Source organism: Leptonychotes weddellii, chromosome 9 (assembly GCF_054177405.1).
Source record: "Leptonychotes weddellii isolate Sample4059 chromosome 9, ASM5417740v2, whole genome shotgun sequence".
Classification (NCBI taxonomy): domain Eukaryota; kingdom Metazoa; phylum Chordata; class Mammalia; order Carnivora; family Phocidae; genus Leptonychotes; species Leptonychotes weddellii.
The window spans coordinates 123,701,976-123,725,932 of NC_138377.1; the positions used below are offsets into that span (position 1 = coordinate 123,701,976).

Genomic DNA, 23,957 nt, shown 5'->3' on the forward strand with positions numbered 1-23,957 from the left:
ATCATAGAATACAAGGATTACAAGGAAGGTATACCTTCCCAATTCTGGATGTTTGGAAATTTTAAAGTGTGTAAAAATTATTCTTAACTTAAGAAATGAAAAGTAAAATAAAAAATCATTTAGTCATGAGAGACAGAATTCTATATATCAGAACCTGTGGTATATGGCTACATCTTAAGTATACTTAATAGAAAATAAATGTTTGAAGAAAATGAATAAATCATTTAAGCCAAGAAGCTAGGAAAATAACAAATTAAATCACTTTAGATGGAAGGAAGGAATCAATACAGATAAATGAGGGATTAATAAAATAGGAAACAGTAACAACAAAAAGGTAGAATCAATGAATAAAAACAGGAACTTTTTTTTTTCCCCCCAAAAAGCCACCTCTACCAAGTGTGACCAAGAAAGAGAGAAGGGTAAGCGCAAATAAATTACATAAGGAGTAAGATGATATAGTGACAGGTATGGATTCTTTTTAAAAATAATAATAAAAAAATAGAATACTATGAACAGCCACCAGAAACCAGGCTGCTAGCAGCTCTCCAGCTCAGGCTGAGGCCTGGAAGAGTCAGTGGCATGTGCTTTGGGGCACCGCAGGGGTAGGGTGCCGACATTTGAAGGAAATTCCAGATTTAATCAATGGACAAAGATGCCTTCATACCAAATAGACTTTACAAAAAATAATTTTTACCTCTGTACTTTCTCCTGTTTGTCCCGATGGTTTGCAGCAGACATTGCATACCATTTTGTAACCCTGCCCACAATATCCCCAGTTTTCTAGAAGGGAGGCTTTGTTTTATATTTTTGTTTTGTTTTTAAACTATATTGGTTCTTTTTTCTTTTTTCTTTTTTTTTTTTTAAAGATTTTATTTATTCATTTGAGACACAGAGATACAGAGAGAGAGAGAGAGAGCATGAGCAGTGGGAGAGGCAGAGGGAGAGGGAGAAGCAGACTCCCGGCTGAGCCAGGAGCCCGATGTGGGGCTCGATCCCAGGACCCCAGGATCATGACCTGAGCCGAAGGCAGACGCTTAACCATCTGAGCCACCCAGGTGCCCCTATATTGGTTATTTTTTCAGTGTTGATCTTGATTGCCCATATCTGACAACATGGTGGGCATCTCCTTCATTTTGTAAAGGGTTGATTCCCAGTTTCAATTGCTGGGGATGTTATGGAAGCTGCTCTAGTCTGTGCACACTAGGCTGTGAGTTTTGGCCATTTGTCTCTTGGCTTTTCCCCCCAAAAGATAGAGAAGGATCTAAAGTAGAAAGTACCCCTGCCACAGATCTCACTGTCACCCTTCAGAGATGATGCCTAGCTTCCTGGTGGCTTTCCATGTCTAAGGAAGGTTGGATACGTGGAAAGGAACACTCTAAGCTGTGTCTCAATTAATATGAAACTTAGGAAAGTTTAAAATCTAAAACCTAGTTTTTCTTTAGCTTAAACTGAACTGCTGAATCTTATTTATAAATTTAGTAATTTTGGTGTAAAAACGATGATCATTTTCAGTTAATCTTCATTTTAGGTTCCCTTAAGTCATAGGCTTAACAGATCAAATCCTTAAACATTTATCTCCAGTTACATAATTAAGCAGATTCCCTTAGACATTTCAAATGTCTAGAATCACAAATGCGACGTATGGAATTCGCTCCAGCGTCACATCAAATTTAAAGCAAAGTTTTCCTAAGTACTTAAATTTCTTGAAACTCTAGTAAAACATAAACATTTAGGTGATCCTATTCTCTTAAACATTTCAACGATCTTCATAAACAGTCAAACACAATGAAGAGAGTTCAAACCTTACAAAACCTCTTACAAGGCCAGGTGCACTTACCCACACACGCCTCGCACACAGCTGCACGTGGGCATCAGTAATACGGGTGTGATTCATTGCTTCATCATATACGTACTGTCGTTTAAACCTCCCTGGGGCCCTGAGTTTAGGCATTCAGCTAAGGGGAACACATACAGTTTCAGGCTGGTTGAGCTAGCTTGGTTGAAAGCTTCTGACCCTGACCAGATCGTTGTTTTTTTCAATTACGAAAATGAATTTCTTGTATTACAAATCACTCTACGACTTTCTTTCTTTCCCTGACAATGCGCTATGGGCATCTTCCCAGTACATACGGAGCTTCCTTGTATTTTCTCTCTGATGATTTAAGAGTATTCCTTTATTTGGATGTTTCACGATTTGTCCAGTCAGTCTCTTATTGCTTATCATTCACGTTGGTTTCAATTTTTAATACGACATAAAATGGTCTGACATCCTTTTACATCTTTGCACATTGCTGGCGTGTTTCCAGATGATAAATTCCTGGAAGTCTGAGAGTGGCACTAATAGGCCCATTCGTAGGTCCTTTACCTTGATCTCCAGAAGTTGTATCTGTTTTGCACTCTGTGTGTGAAAGGGCCCATTCCTCCACATCTGTATAATACCTAATACTGGGTCAAATCAATTAAAAAAAATTGGGGGGTCAATCTGGTGAGCGGAAAGTATCTCCTTTTTAATTTACATTTTTTCTGACTATTTTGTCCAGTGTTTGAACTTGTATTTTTCCCCGTTTGTGGATTGCCAGTTTATGTTCTTGTCCCTTCTAGTCGGGTTGACTTTTTAAATTTTTTTTTGTTTTTTAAATGGGAGTTCTGTGTATTATGGATACTAAGCACGTGTCCCTTGTACAGTTTTCTTTCTCTTTCATTTTGCCACTTTTGTCGAACTTCATGTACCATGTCTTTTCACTGTTCAGTCTTTAATTTTATAGGGTCAGAATTTTGGTCTTTTCACTTATGACATTTGGATTTTGGGTCATGCTTAGGAGAGTCTTCCCATACCCATATTTCAAAATATGCTCCTGAATAATTTAGTACCTTTACAATTTGTTTTTAGGTCTATATTTGTAATCCAGTATGTAGTGTGAGGCATGAACCTAACTTTATTATTTGCCAAGTTGTAACAAAAAAAAAATTAAAATTGAGATGAGATTTGAATTAATTTTACATGTTAATTTGGGAGGAGGATTTACATCTTTGTACAATTAAACTTACCCATTTAGGAAATGGTTTTTGAAATAGATATTGTACGTTTCTCATTACATTTATTCCTTCTTGTTGTGTATTTTTAAATTGCTCTTATGAATGAGATCTCCTTTTCCTTTATATTTTCTTTCAGGTTATTGATGGTATGAAATAAAGCTATTGCAATGTGCATATTTAACTTTATTGTCTACTCTCACATTCGGTATCTGGCTAACCAGCAGCCAGTGTCCAGGAATGGTTTTGTGGAAGGAAAGATTCAGTCTTAACGTGGCAGACAGAACACATGGGTGTTTATGTTAGTGATATGCTAGTGAGAATGATTCATGTGTTGATTTACTGTGGTAGTTTCTAATGTGAATCATTATTAGGGCATCCTTATGTGGTATAGACATCAAGTTGACCCAGCAGATAAGGAAAGTTTGGCTCAGACATGCCTAGTGTTGGCTTGAGAGACCTTCAAGTATATCTAGTAATCTAGAGGAGCGTAATGACTTGTCCAAGTTTTCTAAATATTATATGAATACTCACTTTAATGTTAAAAAGGAAAAGAAATGAATGTTCTCCATCATCATGGGGAGAAAGAGCTGTCCCAAAATCAGAGTGAGAAATTAATTGCTTCTCCCCCAAAATGCTGAAATTCATTTAGGTTAAAATCACCATAATAATGTGTATTAAATTAATGCATATTACTTTTCTTTTTCTGTGAATTCAGTGTCATTTACCAACATTTTTATGTGTTTTTCTTTTAAAGAAAATAGACATTACCAATAAAGCTGTTGCAGAAATTATTTCGAAAGCCACAGAATATCTTCAGCCAAATCCAGGTAAAGTTAAAAAATGTCATGAAATAGTCTCTTGTTCTTTCACTGTCACAGATCACTAATCCATGTTTACTTGACACATGGCTCACATAATTTAGAAACAACGTCTTTTGCATCCACATAATAAAATTCAGTTTTTTTAAAGTCAAGCCTCCAGGGACCGGAGGTAGTTTCGGTGAATTCTAGTAGACAGTTCTGTGAACTACAGTGACGTCATTTGGATGGAGGCTTGGGCTCAGCCGCAAGGCACTGCTAAGCAGACATTTTTTAGGAGATGCTTCAGAGAGAGCCACTAAGCGTTTTGTATATGTTTTCTTACTGAGGAATCTCCTCTTTTAGAAAAAAAATTCTGTCATCCTGCTCAAAAGGATATATTCACTTGAAATTGCTTCCACAGTAGGATTTTAATTCCGAGGTCGGGAAGCAATACCCCTTGATGACTTTTTCCTGGGTTGTGAAGGACAGAAACCGACAAGGGGCAGAGCATCCAAGCCTTGAATTCTGTGCAGCTCCAAAACTGCCTTTCCTTTTTAGGAATTTAGTATTTGCACATAGTGACTGTGATTCCCTTGGCTGTAGAATCAGCACAGACCCAACCATCCAAGAATCTAGGCAGTAGAAATTAAAAAACATAAATTTTATAAAAATTATGTCCAGGGAGGTTGGTGGATGTAGAAGTCTTTAGAATTGTATAGATGATTAGAATTTTAAGAACTATAATAAATAACATCTCTTCCCTGGCCTCCTTAATGGTTGAGATGAGCCACGTAAGTTCCTTTTCCTGATAAATCAGTCAGCACATACTCAGCAAGAGCTTACTCTTGGCGAGGGGTTTTCCTGGATCCTGGGATGCTGCGAAGTTGGACCAAGATCCCATCCTCAAAGAACTGACATTGGAAGGGGTTAGGAATGGGGTGGGCCAACAATGGAAGTGTCCCCTCGGACGGAGGCCTCTGGTTATTTCCAGTTTAATGGCTGTCAGTCACATGCCTGCTGCCTCCCAGTTTCTACCCTGACAGTGGGAAGGAGGAACCGAGTGTGTGTATGTGTGTGTGTGTGTGGGGGGGGTTGTAGGAGAGTGAAGCTTCTGTGCAGGGACCAGGAGGAAAACTGCTTTGAAGCTGAGGTGGGCAAGATTCAGAAAGGCCAGCACAGGGGAATGTCTAAAGCAGGACCAGCATTACCTGAGAGACTGTGGGAAATGCAGAATCTTGGGCTCATCCCAAACTGCCTGAATCAGCCTTTGCATCTTAACAGGATCCTTGGGTGATTTGTATGCGCATTACAGTTTGAGAGGCACTGGTCTAGAATACCTGAAAACAAACATGGAATTATTAAAGTCAAAGAAAATAAAAGTCTATCCCATTACTTCCTAAAGTTATCTCAAACACCACAAGCTAGTATGTGATTCACTGTCTGGCCTGTAGAATAAAATCCCAAATCCTTAGCTTGGGATTCAGTTCATAGTCACATTTTCCCATAGATATCTCCTGATTTGTCCTGTTTTAATTTTTGTTTAGGTCAAGCCTGCCTACTCTTTATCTGTTGGTTATAGACCATAAGCATTCCCTCTTCCATACTTTATTGATACGATTTCTGCCTTTTTAGGGGTGTCTTTCCAACCTTATCTAGCAATATTGCTATGGTTTCATTTTTCCGACATCATCCCCAACTTTATCTGCAAAGTACATCTGGTATATTCTGCCTTAGTAGTACCTAGACCCTGAGCTCCATTAGGGCCGATGCGGCCTGGGTCTCTCTGGAGCCCCAGTACTTGGCATGGGCCGTCCCACAGAGCCGGGATCAGTAAACACTCCTTGCCTGAGTCGGAGAGAAGAGCGTGGCCGCCCATTATTTCCCTAAGGGACCTTCCACACACAGACTCATGTTCCCTCGGGGGTGGGGGTGGGGGGATCCGTTTCCTCCCATTGGCTCTGCTTCCTAAGAGGAATGAGCAGCCCTTCATCACGACACTGGATACAATCAGACGGAATACATTCTTGGGGCATGGGGAGGGTGTTCACGGCTGGATGGTGGTTTGAAACATCCACCTCAGCAGTTCTGTTCTTAGTGATCCGTTGGGCCCCGGGAAGGAGCGCCTGCCCAGGTGTCCGCACCTGACTCGGGGTGTGGGCAACGGCAGGCCTCTCAGTATCTCACCCTGCACGTGGGCTGGGGTAGCCCAGGTCCTGTGTTTGCAGTCCACGGAGCGTGCACCGTCTCTGCGTTCCATCCTCGCTGTGTAGAGATGCGCTTAGCAACCCCCCCGCCCCCGCCCTGGGTAAAAGAGTCTAGGAAATCCTGTGAGAGACGGGATCGGTCACACCCGGCCCTGTCCCTTGCTCCAGGCCTCCCTCAAGTTGTGTGCCAGGTGGCCTCTCTTTTGCCGTCATTTGTTCAATGCGACGGACCTGTGGCTCTGCCTTGTCATTTTAAGGAATTACAAATGACAATGTTTTTAAGCATACAGAGCTAAGCTAGGAATGCTGAACACTGTGTCGAAGATTCGAGGACAGGTGAAAACCACCGGCTACCCGCAGACGGAAGGCTTGCTGGGCGACTGTATGCTGAAGTTCGGGAAGGAGCTGGGCGAGGGCTCCGCGTTCGGTGAGTGTGCGCAGCGCCTGGATTAGCGGCGAGCGCCTCCTGCCCGGCCGAGGTGGTGCACAATGCTGCCTTTTTTTTTTTTTTTTAAACATTTATTTATTTACTTAGTGTGGAATGGGGGCGGGGTGCAGAGGGAGAAGGAGAGAGAATCCTCAAGCAGACTCCCTGCTAAAACACTCATTAGTCACAGGGGGTAACAGTATCTTTCAGAGCAATAGAAGGTGAATTTTATTTTATTCCATGGGTGAATGTGGACAAGATGGCCTATTCCTTGTCCTGAAGGCAGGCCCGTTGAGGGGACCGGTGAGGGTGCCAGGCAGGCCCTCATAGCCAAGGCCAGTCCTGCAGTGCACATGGTGACTGGGCAGGGGCCTGGATGGGCAGACAGTTTGATGGCTTCCCAGGTCCCTAGGTACTAAGGGAACTTGTGTTAAGGAGGAGAGCTAGTGTCAGGGGCGTCGGGAGTGGATAGGTTGCTTGCTGTTCTGAGGAAGAGACTGTACTGTCGGATGCTTTCCTTTCGGGGCCACATGGTAGAACCTTCTTGAAGTGCAGAAGCCTCAGTGGGTGGAGGCTGAGCCCCACGCCCTTGTGGAATCCGTAGCACCAAGCCTGAGCAAGGGGGAGGAATGTGAGGTCCATGGAGGTGATGGCCAATATTCAGCATTAATTTTTGGACTCTCCAGGGAAATATTTGGAAATGTGTCTGTCAAAGTCGAATTTGACATTTCGGGGCGTGGGTCCTGGTGGCAGAGGGGTCAGAAACAGTAGCTTCCGTTTCTGATCGGTTGGGCAGGAAAGAGTCCCCAGGCTGGGAAGGGATGTCTCATCTTTATCTTGGAATGATTTAGACTCTTGAGAGTGAGTTAAGGACATTTAGGAGGAATGAAGCTACCAGTGGGTCAAAATGGAGTCCTGGCCAGCCATAGTTTAGAGTAAGAGTTTCCACTTCTATTTTGCAAGGTCCTATACCATGCACTATCTAGTTTATTTTAAAAAAAAGTGAGGTGAGTCTTCATTGCTGTCGCTCTTTTGCAGGTGAATAAACTGTGCATGGCTGGACTAGTAGGTGCAACAACTTGAAGGTCAGAATTTACTAGAAATGCAGATTCTTGGGCTGCCTCTTAAGGTCTTTTTCTAGCCTAAGAGTTGAGAGACGCCATGCTCTACGTGTTTATGAGGTCAATTTGGAAAACTCCGATACAGGAAACATAGTTTGGTCTGGTGCATCACGTCCCAGAGATTCTTCGAGAGAAACTGCAACCCTCATTCTGCTCAGCCACCAGGACTCCCGCTTGCAAATTCCTGTGGATTAGCTGGCACTGAGATACCAGGGCTTAATCTAGCAAGAGCTGCCGAGCACTGCCCAAGCCCGAGCGTGGCTGGCCCGCGCCTCATTTCAGGAGCAAACCTTGCCCATCCTGCTGAAAGGCTGTCCCATGTGACCCTGCCAGGCTTTCTTTGACATCAGAAAGGGTCAGGAGCCTTAGAGCCATCTGAAGGAGATGGGGAGTGACCTCAAGATCTAGTAGCTAGAAGCCGACAGGAGGTTTTTTTCATTTATTTCTATTGTAACCTTTCTTGGTTGATACTTAGCCCTGATGAATGAATCCTTTTATAGTTTACAAAGAAGGATTTTGTTCTCGAACTTCTAAGGAACCCTAGGTGCCAGTTCACAAAACTGGAGATTTTCCTGCTCTCCGAAAGTGGAGCATTCCTACGAGGCCTTTTGTAAACCAAAATGGTGTAAAGCAAAGAAGAAATTACTATTAATTTATGTGGAAAAATTGGGGGGTGTTACCAGACCCCAGAATAACCTCTCCTAGGCTTTTCTCATACCTTAATCCTGCTTGTGCATGCACAGAATAAATCGAGGCAAAGCACAGATGTTCACAGACACAGCTCAAAGCCGTGGCAGCTGGATGCTGGGGTGCTGTGTGCTGTTCTCATGACTTGGGGTACACATCGCCTCTCTAATAACTTGCTGCAAAACAAAGGCAGAATGTTATTCTCTTCTTGCCTTTTTTTTTTTTTTTAGTGAAAGCAACAATCCTCTTTGGATTTTTTTCAGTTAGCAAGACCAAGGACTAATGTAGGTCTTTTGTAAAGGTGATTGGGGTTCAGCGTGAACTTTCGAAAAGCAGGGGATACCTGTACTAGTTTTTAAAGAGGAGCTTTATCCCCATCTAGTGGCCAAAGTGGGAAATGCTTCGGTCTCTCTCAGCCTCCAACCTTTATTTTATATAGTGGAGAGAGTACAGAGGGTAGAGGAAAATACGGACCATAAGGACACTTTCTCTCTTTCTTCTTCTTTTTTTTTTTCTGAGTCAGGATTCACCAGTCCCAGGGGGAGGACCTTTTTGCACCGTCATCCCCAAACTTTTGGGAAGGAAATAAATAAATACCACCATTATCCTCGAGGACTCTGCTAAAGAAACTTTTTTTATTTGCATTTTCTATTCAAGGCAATGCATTGATAGAAGTTGGGGAATCCATGAAGCTAATGGCTGAGGTGAAAGACTCTCTTGATATTAACGTAAAGCAAACTTTTATTGACCCACTTCAGTTACTCCAAGACAAAGATCTAAAAGAGATTGGGGTAAGTCTTCCAGGCTATAAATCTACCTGTTGCTCCTTAAAATGATGTCTATATTTAAAATCATTAGAATGCTTCTGTAAGGATTCAGTGAAAGCATCATCTTATTATGGGTGCTCGAAGAATAATCCATATTTACCTGGCTCACTGGGAAACAGACCCAGAACCTCTTAGCCCTTTCTTCTGTATCTTATTGAAGCCAGCTACCTGAAAGCCAAGATGAAAGATGCATATTTCCACAGCCATTTCTCACCTAACAAAATGACTCCATAACTCCATCGTAGAATTTTTCTAATCAAAATCATACCGTAGTAGTCCTATCTCTTGATATTTTGCACCAGACCTGTAGTCATGATTTTTCACTGCTTCTCAAGGAAATCAGTATCTGGGAATTGACATTTTACATTTGGAAAACTGTTAGCAATGGCCTTGGAGAGCACACATGGGACCTCTCAGGGACCTGTCGGTGATCACATGCCACTTGCTTGATGGTGTTTTTGTATATGTGCAAAAACAGACTTGAGAGTTCTACCCCGCCGTGACTTCTACTCTGGAGGGGCAGCCTGTGCTGACTTCTGATGCTCTTAGGGAGCTGCTCCGAGGACCTGCCTCCAGGCGCCTTCAAGAGTGATCCGAATGCAAGCCCGGGCCAGCTTGGAAGTCATTTGAACCTGGGAGATGTCCCCTTTCCTTTCTTCAGGCCCAAGAGTTCTTGTGGGGAGACCCCTGGACCAGCAGCATCAGCATCACATGTGACAAAGGCAAATGCTTGAGCCGTCTTCCAGATTTCCCAAACAGAAAGTCCTAGATGCCTGTATGGGCATTAGAATCTGCACGGAAACCAGAGGGTGTGGAGGGGACTTCAGGGAGGTTGAATGAAAACCAGAAGCAACCATTCAGGGACTCCCGGAACATTCAGCAACCCTGCCCCCTAGTATGCCTTTCACCCCTCACTCGCCGGGTCCTCTTTCCCGTCCATGTCGGGGAAACAGTGTCCCTCCTGCCCTCTGAAGCCAGGCCTCCACTGGGCCCTGGAGGCCATGGCCATGGCCATTGTCCTCTCTCCTGAATCTCCGTTCTTCCCTTTCTAGCTCTTGGCTTCTTGCATTAACATCTAGACGCTTGAGCACAGCAGCCCTGGACTCGCGGCTTCACGCCTTGCCCCTTCCAGCGCATTCTCCACACCACGCCCAGCGCGGCCTTAGATGGAGACCCTCCGGAGCTGCCCACTGGTGGCTGCTTACAGATCCACCACCTTAGCCCTGATTCTCTGGCCTCTCCTTCCCTCTGGGGCCTGGCCCATGGCCCCTTCCCAGCGCTGCCCAGCCTCCCTGCAATACTTGCAGCCCCCGGGGGGATGTTTTGCTGTGGGCAGTTGCTGTGTTCCTTGTCTTTCTCCCCCTCCCCTCCCCTCCTGGCTTAGTCACTCACCTCTCAGATCTCAGATGCTCTTTTTTTTGGGAAGCCTTGGTTCTCTCCTGGCTTGATCAGGTGCTCCTGTGCTCCCCTGTGCCTTGAGCCTCCCTGCTTCTACTCCTCTGTTGTTGGGCAGTAAGTGCCTCGGGGTGAGGAGTCCTGCTTTGTTCACTTCTGGGACCACGAGGCCCAGGACAGGGTTTGTGCTTGCAAATTACCAAAGAACAGATGACTCTGGGGAAGAAGGGACATTCTGGGGAACCTGGGGATACCAAAACAGCCTTCCCGAATGCAGAACCTTCAAATCAGAGACCCCCTTGGCTGAAATATATAATATGCCGTTTCTTCTTGTGCTGTTGTCCTTGAGGAAAACCTAGAGTCCTCTGGGCAGCGTAGCTCTTCCACCGGAATGGCTTGAGAGCTGGCTGTAGACCAAGTGTGGACCAGACAAACGTGCAGAACACACTGTACTTCAGTGTCGGCCTTCCCTGTGCAACAAAATAACATCCTACGGGGCATCTCGTTCCTCAGCTGCTGTTTGATACAGAAACACTGTAAAGCTACACTTCAGTCTCCACGTCAGTCATGCGATGATCAAGAGTTCAGAGTCTGTTCAGAAGCCGTTCACAGTCTCCACTGTGTTTCTGTGTTTCAGACGCCGGGAGTGGAGAACCTGCTCATTTAAGACCAGCTGACTTATACCTGTAAAGGGTTAATGGATTCCAAACATTTCTCGGCCCATAAGCAGCCAGGCTGGCCCTCTCCATTCCCGTTTTATAACCATACACGGAGGCCCAGAGGGAATGCCAGATTTGCCCAGAGTCACAGAACATACAGGAAAGATGCTTCTGGCTTTTTATCCCGTATGCTGTTTTTGCCAGTTCATTATGGAAGTAGAACCAGGGCTGTTCACTAAAATGCATAGTAACGTTACTTGCATACTTCAGTGGGATGGTCTGGTTTTGTGGATACATTCGACAGCAAATACCTGTTTTCCAAGGATTCCAGGCTTCTCCCTTGCCCCATACAGCTGAGCTGTCTCTAGCATTTCTGACATGGGATCCCTCTGCTCGAACACAGACTGTGATGGGGAGTTTACTACCACACAAGGCAGCCCATTCCATGAATGGACAGATCGAATATTTACAATTGTTACATTTTGTTAAAGAGATCCTATTTTTTCTTAAAGAAATCTCACCTTTCAGAGGTTGTAAATGTTTGTCCTCTGTGTATACATATTCATCGATGGCATTTATTGAACGTGTTCTATAATTGGGAACTTTATGGGATATGCATAAGTATTCTAGGGGCTACTAGAAATTTCTGCTTTTATAATCTAGCTCTTAGGACTTGACAGTAGTGCCAAAGGAAATGTGCTTATTTTTGGTGTAGTTAATTTAGTTGGAAATTATCTGGACATTAATAGAGCTTAAGTGAGGGGTCCTATAAAGAACTTTGGGAAATGGAATCTGAGTGCTGATACTGTGTCCTCATGTTCCATGTAGACACTCATTCACTCTGCCATACATCTACCCACACATCTACCAATCCAATCAACCATCCATCCACCCACCCATCCACCCATCTTCCATCTGCCCAGCTGCCCACCCATCCACCCACCCAATCAACCACCCATTCACCCAGCTGCCCACACACCCACCCACCCAACCAACGACCCAGCCACCCATCCATCAGCCCGCCCAACCATCCATCCATCCATCTGCCTACCCACCCACCTGCCCATCCGCCCACCCATCCATCCAGCCATCTGCCCACCCAGCCACCCGTCCATCCATCCATCCACCCACCCATCTATCCACTCACCCTCCCATCCATCCGTCCATCCATCCACCCAAAAATATTCCTTGAGGGTCTGCAGTAAAGGTGGCCTCAAGTGGATGCTGAGGACACACAGACATGTAAGATGTGTCCTTGCCCCTAGAGTGTAGACGGACAAAAAGCAATGGCTATTTTCATGGAAACAACAAAGGTTTCTTTGCCCCGTGTTTTGAGTGTGCAGTTCTCTGAAGGACTCCTTTGTCTTGTTTAGCACCACCTGAAAAAGCTGGAAGGCCGCCGCCTGGATTATGATTATAAAAAGAAGCGAGTAGGTAAGATACCAGATGAAGAAGTCAGACAAGCGGTAGAAAAATTTGAAGAGTCAAAGGAGTTGGCTGAAAGAAGCATGTTTAATTTTTTAGAAAATGATGTAAGTATTTAAACCAAACAGGAGACTTTAATGTGATTAAAAACATTGAATATATGATTAGGACCAAGATGAGGAGAAGCTCCGGAGCCTTAGTTTACAAAAGCTTCCAGAATTTTCTGTAGCCATTATCTATCTCCTGCCTCAGAAACAGCTTCGGACATTTGGCAAGCCCCAGCTCAAACCTCAGATCGCGAGAAGTCCTGTTCATCCCAGGATTGCTCCCGAGGTGTGCTCCAGGTGGCCCCGGGGTGGGGGGTCGTTTGGGGAGTTAGATAGCGGACCGGCCTTCGTATTTGAGGCCGTCGCGTGGTGGTTCTGCGGGAGAATGGAAATCCCATATCGTGTGGTCATTGCAGTTTTGCTAAGACTGAGAGAAGCACCGTGTGAGGCAGATGCTTGAGGAGGAGCAGCTCTCTGATGCCTTTCTTGTCATCGTGAACGTTCAGGATATCAGAGCATGATCTACACTGTTCAGCTGTACCTGAGTGGTGGTGCTTGTGAGCTCGGGGATCGTGAAGGTCTCGACACAGATCCCTCAGAAATGCAAAATATTCTGTCATACTCTGATTCCTGCCAGCTTATGTTTGATTTGTCCAAGGGAAGCTAGATTCAGCATACTGAAGAGGCATGGTCACCCCGTCCTGCGCATCCTGAAGGCTGAAGGCTTCCCTCCTTTGCCTCGGTGATGAGGCCTTTCGTGTTTGTTGCTGCCTGATTGGAAGAGCCTTCTGCCACCTGTTTGTCTCCGGCGTCCCTGTCCTAAACTTGGCCTTGGCAGTGTCCTGTGCCGTTTTGGTCCAGCCTTAGCTTTGGACCCTCTTTGTTGAACTTTCAAACCTGTGGAGACAAGTTGGAGGATTTATTTATCTGCAAAACCATGTTCTACTTCCAATAGTTCATTAAAAGGTGTATCAAGGTCTCGCATTTTCGAGTTAAGTCAAACAAAACGTACTGAGCAGCCTTTCTTTGCCGTGGTGACGTGTTGGGGAATTACGTTCAGTGTTGACAAGACATTGATCCTGGAGAAAACAATTTGAAAATCCCCACGTCCACGAAACCTGAGTGCTGAGAAGTACACTCTATTATGCTTCTCCTTTTAATAGTTTATCAGGTTTTTTACAACTTATGGGAAATGGGAAGAGGTGTAACCATTGGCTCTGTTTTTCTTGTTTGTTTATTTTCCCTTAAAAAATCACTTTTCTCTTGAAATTGTCCCGAAGCCATCGGCAATTTTGGTTTTGTTTCGTCTCCGATTGCCGTATTTGATCTTTTGAAGTATTCAGCACGTGGTTTTGGAGTGTGACGTATTGGATGCGTCTGATCCTTACCAGGCCGTGGCAGACGTCGTCCTTCCGGTCCCGTGCCTGGTAGTGGTGGATTTAAACTCTGAGGTTGAATCTCGTGTGTCTCACGGCCCGCCTGCCCCGCGTGCTTTTTCATTCACGAAGCACGATGATGATGGGCTTTTTGCAAAGCCCTCCATTAGGGGTCTCCTTCGGTTTCTCTGTCTCTGCCAGTTCCCCCAGTTGACCTGTTTTCCCTTCAAGGTCAAGCAGAAGTCAGGAATGATCCCTTCCGTATGGAAACTCGGTCACTGGTCCCTTGGCTGACAGTGACCGTATTCGCAAATGAGTGGACTGCCTCCCACCCCGCCCCGGCACGAGTCAGAGCTAGGTCTTAACTCCAGCCCTGCAGGGGAACTGCAGTGCGTCCCCTGAGGTGTCCTGGGGTGGAGGGCAACCCCGTTCACCTCTGGGGAGCCTGAGCTGCTCCCTCAGGCCTGACAGGCGGTGCTGGCTCATTCCAGGGATGGCCTGTTGCTTCTGCCCTCTGACAAAAGCCCCTGGAAACCAGCCACGCAGGTGGGAGGAGACCGAGATCAGAAGACAGCTAAGGACTTCGGAGCCGCCTTGGAACGAGGCTGCTTCCCCTTCTCTGGTCTCGTCTCCTTGTGCCGTCTTTAACTGCGGGGCTCACCCGGGCACTCTGCCTGCTGAGTCCTGCGGGCACGGCCGTAGCGGTGCCGAAGCGGTTGGTGGTGATGACAAGGATGATGGTGACAGTGACAAGGGGCCGTGTGCTGAGTGACTCGTGCTGGAGCCTGAGGGGTGCAGGGTGGCCCCTCAAGCATGGCATGCCTGCTTTCACCGTTTCCCCTTCCTGGGCTTATAGTCGAGGACGCTCACAAGTCGCCGTGTAGGCTCCAGAAGGCTGCCTTCCTTCTGTCCTTGGGGCAGCAGCAATCAGACCCAGAAGGGCACTGTCTTGACCTTTTCCGTGTCGGTGTGTCTGGGCCAGGCCCGGGTGGTCTGGCAGTCCTGTGGATGAGGCACGGTCTAGAAAATCTTCTCCACTTCAGCCCTCGGACCTGACAGGCGGATGCGGAGGTGGTTGGTGTTTGGGGCTCAGCGGCAGGTGACTGGTGGGGAAGACAAAGAGGCGGTGCGTGGGGGGAGGACACATTCATGGAGCTCTCAGCCCTGCCCTTGCCCTTCTCTACACCCAGGCCAGCCCCAGGGCCCTGCAGCCCACAGAACCCTGACTTCCTGCTCTCTGTGGGTCACCAGCTCCTGTCCAACCTTTGCCGCTCGGCCCCTTCTATCTGTGGCTGCTGTCTTTCTTGGTGAGGAGGCTCAGGAGGAGGAGCGATGCTTCAGGACGGCTGGGGTTTCTTCCAGGAACCGATCCTGCCACTAAAGATGGCTGGGGTCTTAATTCCCAGGTAAACACGGTGGGTCTGCAGGCCCCGCCTTTGTCCAGGGGCTTGGACAGCGCTTGCACCCGACGTGGCACTTGCCACCGCCCAGGTGCGTGCCTGTTCCCCGGGGACGTGGTGGCAGACAGCCAAGGGCCTGGCGCTTCCTCCAGACACAGGTGGGAGATGTTGGTACCATCGTGAGCTAGAGGTTTGGGGCCGTCAGTCAGAGCTGGCCACCCCTTTGCGTTCTAGGTGAGGAACGGACACAGACGCCAGATTGGAACCAAGGGGCCGCCCTTTTCACTGATGAGAACACCCAGTAATTATACCCTACGGGCCTCCTGGGCAGTGGTGCTGGAGGGGATGACATGGACCTACGCATGTCCAGCTAGGACTTCTGTCCTTCTGTCCTCAGCTGACGAAAGCCACCCTGCTCGGCTATCAGACACACTCTGAGACATGGGGCCTCTGGTCATGCAGAGCTGGCTTTGGGGGCAGAATAAGCCATCCTGCTAATTAGGGAACATTCCCTGATCTCCTCCCCGGCAGGAGAGAAGAGGGGCTGGAGGAGGTAGATAAGCAGAGTGGCGTGAGTGAAGGGGGGGTGGCGTGTCCGGGGCCTGGTGCCACCCGCCCATCTCTGCCTGGCACTGATGGTTCGAACCCCAGAGTCTCACTCTCCAGGGAACAGGGGGGTGGGTGTCTTGTCCAGCCCTCACATCTTGTAGCTGCAGCTAAGACACAAGGAAAGCTTCGCCAGATAACGCCAGAGATCTGCCTGGTTTGAGGAGAGCCCCGACTGGGACGCACAGAGTTGGTTTTTCTGGAATCTCCAAATGCAGATTATGTAACCCTTGCCTAGGATTTTCTGGCCAATGGGCCATTTGTGGGGCTTTCCAGGGGGTGGTTGCTCATCTGTCCTCACATCTGAATTCTCCCAACTGAGAAACAAACAGGGACAGCCGAACAAGGGTCACATACCGGCCCCTTGCCCAGAGGATGGGACTTTCTGGAAATCCGTGTGGGCAGCTTGGGCCTGGGCCCACAATGGGACTCTAGCTACCTACCCCGGGACTGAAGTCTAGACCTTGGGACCCATAGGGGGAGTGAGGCGGGCAGAGCAGAAGGGCAGATCTTGGCGAACCCACATTCTTAAAGAATCCAGACCTCAGAGTCAGACTCCACTTACCGCCTATTCAGTGCTGGGTGCAGACACCCTGGTTGCTGGGGGCCCCCTGACTTCCTTGGTCAGACAGAGCACCCCTGCACCTGTGATGTGGAAAGAAGGAAGGGGTGGTGTGAGGGACCCAAATCGGTCACTCTGACATTCCCAAGGAAACTGGCGTTTATTTTCCTGTCTGAGTTTGGCAGAGTTGTGAGTGGGAGAACCAAAGAGAAGTCTCCTTTGGCCCCACATTGAAATCCTCGGTTGTCTTGTCAGTCGGGGCTGGATTGAAGACCTTGGGCATCTCTTCACCTGTTGCTCATTATTCCGTGCACAGATGCAAGCCCGGAGGTGTTTTGGTCCACCAGCTTTCCTGGGAGCCCCGAGGGTTAGGCCTGGCGGGGCTCCCCCTAGGAGAGGGGCCCCTGTGCCCATCACAATTTGCTCTGAGGTAGGGGTGCGGGAAATTGAGCAGGTTGGTTGCCCGCCTTCACCATTTCTTGGGAATGGCCTGTGAACACTCTTCTTCTGTCTTTGCAGAGAAGTCTTTTCCTCACCCCGTGACATCATGGAATGTAGGTCTTTGACTTTGCAGGAGCCAGAGAGAGCACCTAGAATATCCCCATTCCAGGCCCATGAGGCCAGACACCTGCACTTGTCTCTAGCTCTCTTGGTCCACGTCTCCTGCCTGGGGATCCTCCCTCCATCCGTGGGCTCCTGCAACAAGTGGGGTTACTGGATTGCAGATTCCTGGGTTCTTTCCTTTGGTCCGGGGTGGCATTTTCCTAAATTCATTCCACGGGCTGTAGTAGGTTGCACTGATAATGTTTCTACGCTCAAATGAGTTTGGCAAACCCTCATGTGGACAAAACTAGGCAGGTTTTCTTGATCCCAAGACTTTTCAGAGTCTTTATATGACAATGTGAAAAATTGGTCTCGGAGAGATTCCTAAGGCAGGGCACACCGGGGAGTCTCTCAAACCTGTTTGACCTTCCGCATCATCGTTATTATTGCTGTCATTTCAAGGGACTGGTGACACGTGGCACAAGGTACATTAGGAAAAACTGGGCTCGCGGAAGGAAGGTGCACCCAACAAGGAGCGAATCACCTGAAATCTGATTCTGGTTTCACTTCTGCTCAGCTGTTTGCCCCTGGAAAGTCACCTTGACCTACACATGTCAGGAAACCCTTTGGGAATGTGAAGTGGAGAATGGAAGCATAAGGGGCTGTTATCTAGGCTACTGAGTTCATTGCCTTGCTCAGACTTTCTCAGAAACTCTGAGTAAAGCTCTCGCCCCATTAGCAAAGGCGTCTTAAGATCAGACTCCTCTAGCTTCTGCGGGGAGTCCAGAAGGAGTGGACGTCTTTGATATGATGGAGCAAGAGATCACTTGGATAACCACAAGTCAGATCGAAGATGCTCTCTCCGTTGGAAATATGCCGTTTTCAGCTGTGAAAGGGGATGGCTTGTCGCATTCCAGAAGACGTGCATTTCCTTGTTCTTGCATGCCAGGCTCGCTGCAGATTCCAGGCATCTGGGTGCAGGGCGTTAGTACCTACTGACATCCCTCTCATCCCTCCTCGTGCCGTGGTCTTCAGGGTGTGCCTCTCCGCCCACTTACCTGGCCGCTAACCGGTCCTGTGGTAACTAGTCGCTGAAGGGTCTGAGGAGGAGAGTTCACAGCCCTGCTCCTATTTGGCCTCTGTTTCTATAACCTTCTGCAGAGGGCTGATCTTACTACAGGATGCAGTCCTTGGAGCCGTCCTTCCTTTGGGTTCAGTCCAGATCCTTTGCACTTGGTCTGCAGGTCACCCCAGTGGCTCAGGTCCAATTCAAGTGTCCCTGGGACCACAGCCCGGGGACTTCTTGTGTTCGTAGTCCACAGTAGTATGGGGACGTAGGTGCTCTGCCTCCATCCCCAGGGCTCAGTACCCCCAACGGCCTCATGTGCTTATAATCAGCCATTGGTTTGCAGCGAACGAGAGGGTTTTGAAGGAGAGTGTGCCCACGGGGGACACCCCGGAGACACACCGAGTCTTGCCCCAGGGGAGGGAGCGAGGACTCGCGGAGTGGGGTGGCGTCGGCCGTGAAGCCCGCATGAGGCATCTTCATCCCTCTTACTCTGCCCCCCCGATGTACCTCCTTCTTTGACTCTGACCCTCCTGCCTCCCTCTTCTAGGACCCTATGATGACACTGGGCCACCCAGATAACCCAGGTCATCCTCTAGTTCAAGACCCTTAACTCAATCACACCCACAGAGTCTCTTTTGCCCGGGAAGGTGACATAGGCACAGATTTGGGGAGTTGGGCTTGGGCATCTTTGGGGGCCATTTTCCTCTCCACCACAAGCTCTTTCTGGTTCCTTTGCCCCGGGTAGCTTCCTAGTCCTCGCCCCACCATCTGCCAGCACCGTGGCCCGTACCTGGACCCTCCCTCCTTCTCCTCTAGCTTACTGGGAAGTCTGAGTTTCTTGCTTCAGGCACTTGGCCAGGAGCGACCCACCGTGACGGCGAGTGCACTTTACTCTGAGCCAGGAGCTCTGTGTGTGTGATGCGTGGTCACACTTCACTCCCAAGGTGGCACCAGAGAGGGGCAGTGTTGTTCTCAGCCCTAAGTAGAGTTACGCCTGTCTTCTCATCCCAGGTGACCTTCCCCGAGTCAACAGGTGGATTTGCCAGATTGAGTGGTGTGGCCAGTGGAAGAAACGCTTTACCTTCCGGACAGGTACTTGCAAGGCCTGGCTTTATCGCTGCCTTGGTTCTGCCTGTCCAGGTGTTGAATCCTACCTGGGGTTTGGGAAGCAGAGACCACCCGCACGCACCTTGCTGCTTATGGCCCGGGGATAAGCGGAAGCCTCCGTTTTCTGGCACGGGGAGGCACATAAGCCCCTTGTGGCACCACGTGGCTTCCCGGCCAGCAGGAACTTTGCAGCGCCGTCTCTCTAGTGGTTGCATTGAGCACCATGCAGCCCCACTGTTCTCTCCCAAGGGGCCTTGGGACTCATTTCCTTCCCAAAGTCAGCCATCGAACGAATAGTGACAGATGCATCTCTAGATTACGTAACTTGTCTGAGCCAACCAGACAGGAGCTCTGGTGATCTTTCCCTCTCTCCCTCCCTCCCCGCCCCCCGTATGTTTCCAGGAATACTCATTTTTTCACTGCTCCTTTGAAAAGAGAAATGTCAAACATATCTCAAAGTGGGGATTAAAATAGAAGTTAACTTTACTGAAGGCAGTGAGGTGTGGCTCAGATCGGACCCGACCCGCCGCTCCCCCCAGCTGGGGAGCACAGTTCCTGCTTCGGCAGATTCTGCTGTGGTCGAGTTGGGCCGTTAAACTGGACTTGTTTAAACGTGAAAGCCAGAGAGGTGAAATTTAAGAAATCCTTAGGATTTCTGTGGGGCCAGGCTGTCTTTGTTTTGTTCGTTGGGTTTTGGGAAATTTAAGGCTAGGCTTGGTGCTCTTCCAGCCCCAAGCGCGGCAAAGTGACTGTAACACAACGGGATTTCCTTGTTCGGATGCGGAGCACAGTGGGGCACCAGTGGGATGCTGTGGGTTTCTCAGGTGTGTACTGAGCCGTGTTGATGTGTGCGCAAGGAAAGCGAGTGTAGGGTAGCCGAAGCAGGGTCTGTAGCAACAAATGGAAGCAGCTTGGGTCTTTGAAGGTGGACCAGTCCGTGGTTGGTTTTACGGGGTGAATAAGCAGGGCAGACTCTGCCCTCAAGCTGCTTAGCACGTGGGAATGATGCAGAGGCTTTGGGGAAGCTTTGGAAGAGGGGGGATTGATTTTGGTTTGTGACCTTCTCCGGATCTGGAGGTCACGGGGCTCTTGCTAGGGGTCCTTATCACCTCAACCCAGAGGTCCTGCGTCCGAGGCTTGCCAACATCAGCGTCATGAATCCCGCTTTTCTGGAGCAGCTGTTCAGACGCATGGGGGAAGCAGGGAAGCTCCCACAGGGGACGCCTCTTCCTCAATCCATGCATCCCCTGGTCTTCCAGCCTTTTTTATGTGATAGAGCTTTTCTACTTTAGTTTTTCCATCGATTCGGGGGACCGAGAGATACAAGAGGCTATAGAGTTCATTCCTTTCGGCTGTCACGTTTCATGGCCACGATTTTGTGCGGACAGCAACGAGACACAGGGAGCTGGCAAGTGTTTGCCCTGGTGCCCACCCTCCCCTGGTTTCCTTTCTTATGTGAGAACAGCTTAATTTACTTAGCTTCCTGATTTGACTTAGCTAGAAGATGCCTGAAGAGACATTTCACTAAGGAAGAGGTTCATTTACTCAGTGTTGGCTTCCCATGTCATTGGAAAGCTTTATGTCTCTGTGTTCAGATCCGTGAGCTTTAGAGCACAAAAATCTCTTGAGGGTGTCATCTAATTGGGAAAACCAGCTTCCATTGAGCTAAACCAAATTTTAATCACAAATAAATTTGAACATGGTTTTCCAGAATATACAGCTTTCTACCACCACCCGCGTGATGATGACACAGCCTAAGGAAATGAAATGGACCAGAGCCGAGGACGACGCGGGGCTTCCCCGCGAAGCTGGGTCTTTGTTGCTGGTCCCGCCTCTCTCTCTCTCTGAACGTTACATAAGCCTTGGCATAATTTCCCACTTTTGCTGCAGGTAGAACAAGTCAGCCAGTTGGCCGTGTTTATAGAGGCAGCTTTAGACTATCACAAACAGTCCACGGAGATCCTGCAGGAGTTACAGAGCAATCTGCAGATGCGGTAAGAGCCTTCACATGCCCTGCCAACCCGGGGCTGCCGAGTAAACTTCATCTGAATCAGTCCCTCCGTCTGCCCCTTCCCGCCGCCCCATTCTGTTTTGAATTTTCTTAGCTGGCTTTCATGGTTGGGTGTGGGATAGCACTGAAGTAATAAGTACGTGGCTCTGGCCAAAGGGACAGAGCTGGGAAAAGCAATCTGGCGGCTTTTTTCCTTTTGTGTTTCACGAAAGCCCTTTTCCGTGACCTGTGTTCAGGGCAACCTGACGGAGCTGCTCACCCGACAGAGCTGTCCCGGCTTCCTTGCTGATTTGAGAGCTTAAGCCGGGGCGGCGATGGCATGTACCTCCTTGCCAACGTGTAGGGATGTGGAGAAGTGTGAGATGATACGCAGAAAGTATGTAAATATCTGGAAAGTATGTAAATATCCAGGCAGATAGCAGGCCACGTTCGTAATACTGGCTCAGAGAGGTACTGAAAGAGTCAAAAATACCTTCTGAATGGTCAAAGGAAGATGGCCGTTCCCCTTAGGTTTTAATGATGATGTATTCTGTATTTCTCTAAAAATTAGTAATATCACACGTAGTAGGCCCAGTAACCCTATTAATTAATATAGTGGGTTAAAAAAACCTACCCCATTCTTGACCAGGTTTGGTAACCGAATATTGTTTTACATGGGATGATGATAGTGAATACGTTTGGAGGGATGTTTGCTTAAATCAATGGCAGATTTCTCAGGTGTGGCCGGTCTCTGAAGCATCCACTTCTTTGCGGGGGGGCATGCATGCAGTGCTCACACGATCACGTTTGTGTATTTCTGTCTCTGCATAAGCAGAAGGGGAGAAAAGGCAGCTAACGTTGCTGGGTGCCCAGTATAACCTGGCACCTGACAGGGGCCTCAGAGACTCTGTGAGAGACCCACACTTTCAAATATATAGCGAAAAACTACTCCGGGGATATCACCCCCATCACTTTGGGCTACTCACGAACCAATGCGTAAAAATTACCCCCTTCACAACCACCACCTCTCCCCCAAGTTCGTAGGCTCCCCAAGCAGTGCAAATGTACATTTGGAAGCATGGCTTTCTTCATCTGACGTCTGACTGATCTTAAAATGTGTTTTTCAGAATATCAGCTGCATCCAGTGTCCCCAGACGAGAGTATAAGCCACGGCCCATCAAAAGGAGTCCTAGTGAGCTCAATGGGGTGTCCACCACCTCGTCAGCAAAGACAACAGGTAAGATGACCGTTCTGTGTGGCTAAGTGTGCTCTGGAGGGAGGCCTTTGCTTACTGCTGCATTCGGTGTGAGACCCTGAATTTTTTTTCTTTAGTTGTTTGGTGAATCCCACCCCCCTTTCCTCTCAGGAATGCTCCTTTTCCTGCTTCCTGGTTTTGGATACTTACGTCAAGTTTCAAAAGTCAAGTTTCAAAAACCGGCACCAGGAAGAATTCCACCACTTACTGCCTTCTGATATGTTAAAACCCTGGCCAGGGCACCAGAGAGCTTCGTGGTCCTCTGTATTTACATTTTGAACTCTTTCAAGATATTTCACTAGTTTTTTTTTAAAAAAAGTTTGAACGAGCATTTGTTGAGCACCTGCTGGATGCTAGGCACCGTCTTAAATGCTGCATCATTATTTTCTCGTTAGATGCATGACACAGATATGTTCTCGGATAAAATGATCCGACGGAGAAAAACAACATTCAATCGGTATAAGTCATGCTGTAGTTTCTCGTGGTCACCTGCTCCATCCCTGTCCCTTCCCTGGATGTAGCCACGGTTAACAATTTAACCGTGTCTACACTATATACACATGGTTTTAGATTATTTTCTGTTTTTCAAATACAAGATCATACCAGGTGTATTGTTCTGCAGCTTGCTTTCTCTTGGAGTTATTCCCATGTCATGCATATAGATCAATCTCTATCCCCCTATTTTTTAATGGCTTCATAGCTTTCCATTATTTATACCATTTCCCTATTAATGGACGCTAAGGTTGTTTCCAGTTGTTTGCTAAAAGCAATACACTGTATCTGCTTCTATGTGCTGATGGGCAAGTCTTCCTTGGAAGTGAAATTGCTAAGTTAGAGTGAATGCAAATGTTAAATGATAGTAGCTACTGCTAAATGACCTTCCCAAACGGGCACACTACTCTTGATGTAGTAATGCCTGTTTCCCCATACCCGGGTCTTTTGACTTCCATTTTTGCCAAGCATTCATGGGTAAAAAAGAGTATTCAATCTTAATTTGCCTTTCTGTGATAACTAGTGAAGCTGAACTTGTCCCCCACCCTGTAGTTTAGTTTGCCATTTGTATTTTCTTAGGTCTGAACTGTGTGTTCGTGTTAATTTATTCTTTTTCCTTTAGGTTGTTTACTTTGCCTTATTGACTCATACACGTTCTTTACGTATGGGGATGTTAATAAGTTTTTTCCCCAGTTTATTGTTGCGTTGTGTGTGTTTTTTTTTTTTTTTTTTTAAGAATTTATTTATTTATTTGACAGAGAGAGACACAGCCTGAGAGGGAACACAAGCAGGGGGAGTGGGAGAGGGAGAAGCAGGCTTCCCGCGGAGCAAGGAGCCCGATGTGGGACTCGATCCCAGGACCCTGGGATCATGACCTGAGCCGAAGGCAGACGCTTAATGACTGAGCCACCCAGGCCCCCGTGTGTGTT

At 47.7% G+C, this 23,957-nt stretch overlaps 1 protein-coding gene across 3 annotated transcripts in view; it reads left to right on the forward strand.

Moving 5' to 3' along the window:
* SH3GL3 (SH3 domain containing GRB2 like 3, endophilin A3) overlaps positions 1–23,957 on the forward strand; it is a 109,508-nt gene that overhangs the window by 61,032 nt on the left and 24,519 nt on the right. For 2 of the 3 annotated variants that reach the window (XR_014148855.1, XM_081831778.1), the window contains exons 3-8: positions 3,791–3,863; positions 6,324–6,467; positions 8,933–9,066; positions 12,530–12,688; positions 21,182–21,285; positions 22,409–22,518. Coding sequence is in view for 2 of the 3 variants with exons in the window: in XM_081831778.1 (XP_081687904.1) it covers positions 3,791–3,863; positions 6,324–6,467; positions 8,933–9,066; positions 12,530–12,688; positions 21,182–21,285; positions 22,409–22,518 (724 nt within the window). In the remaining variant the exon portion in view is untranslated. Of the gene's footprint in view, positions 1–3,790; positions 3,864–6,323; positions 6,468–8,932; positions 9,067–12,529; positions 12,689–21,181; positions 21,286–22,408; positions 22,519–23,957 lie in introns of those variants that run through there. The other variant, XM_081831779.1, reaches the window with a different exon arrangement.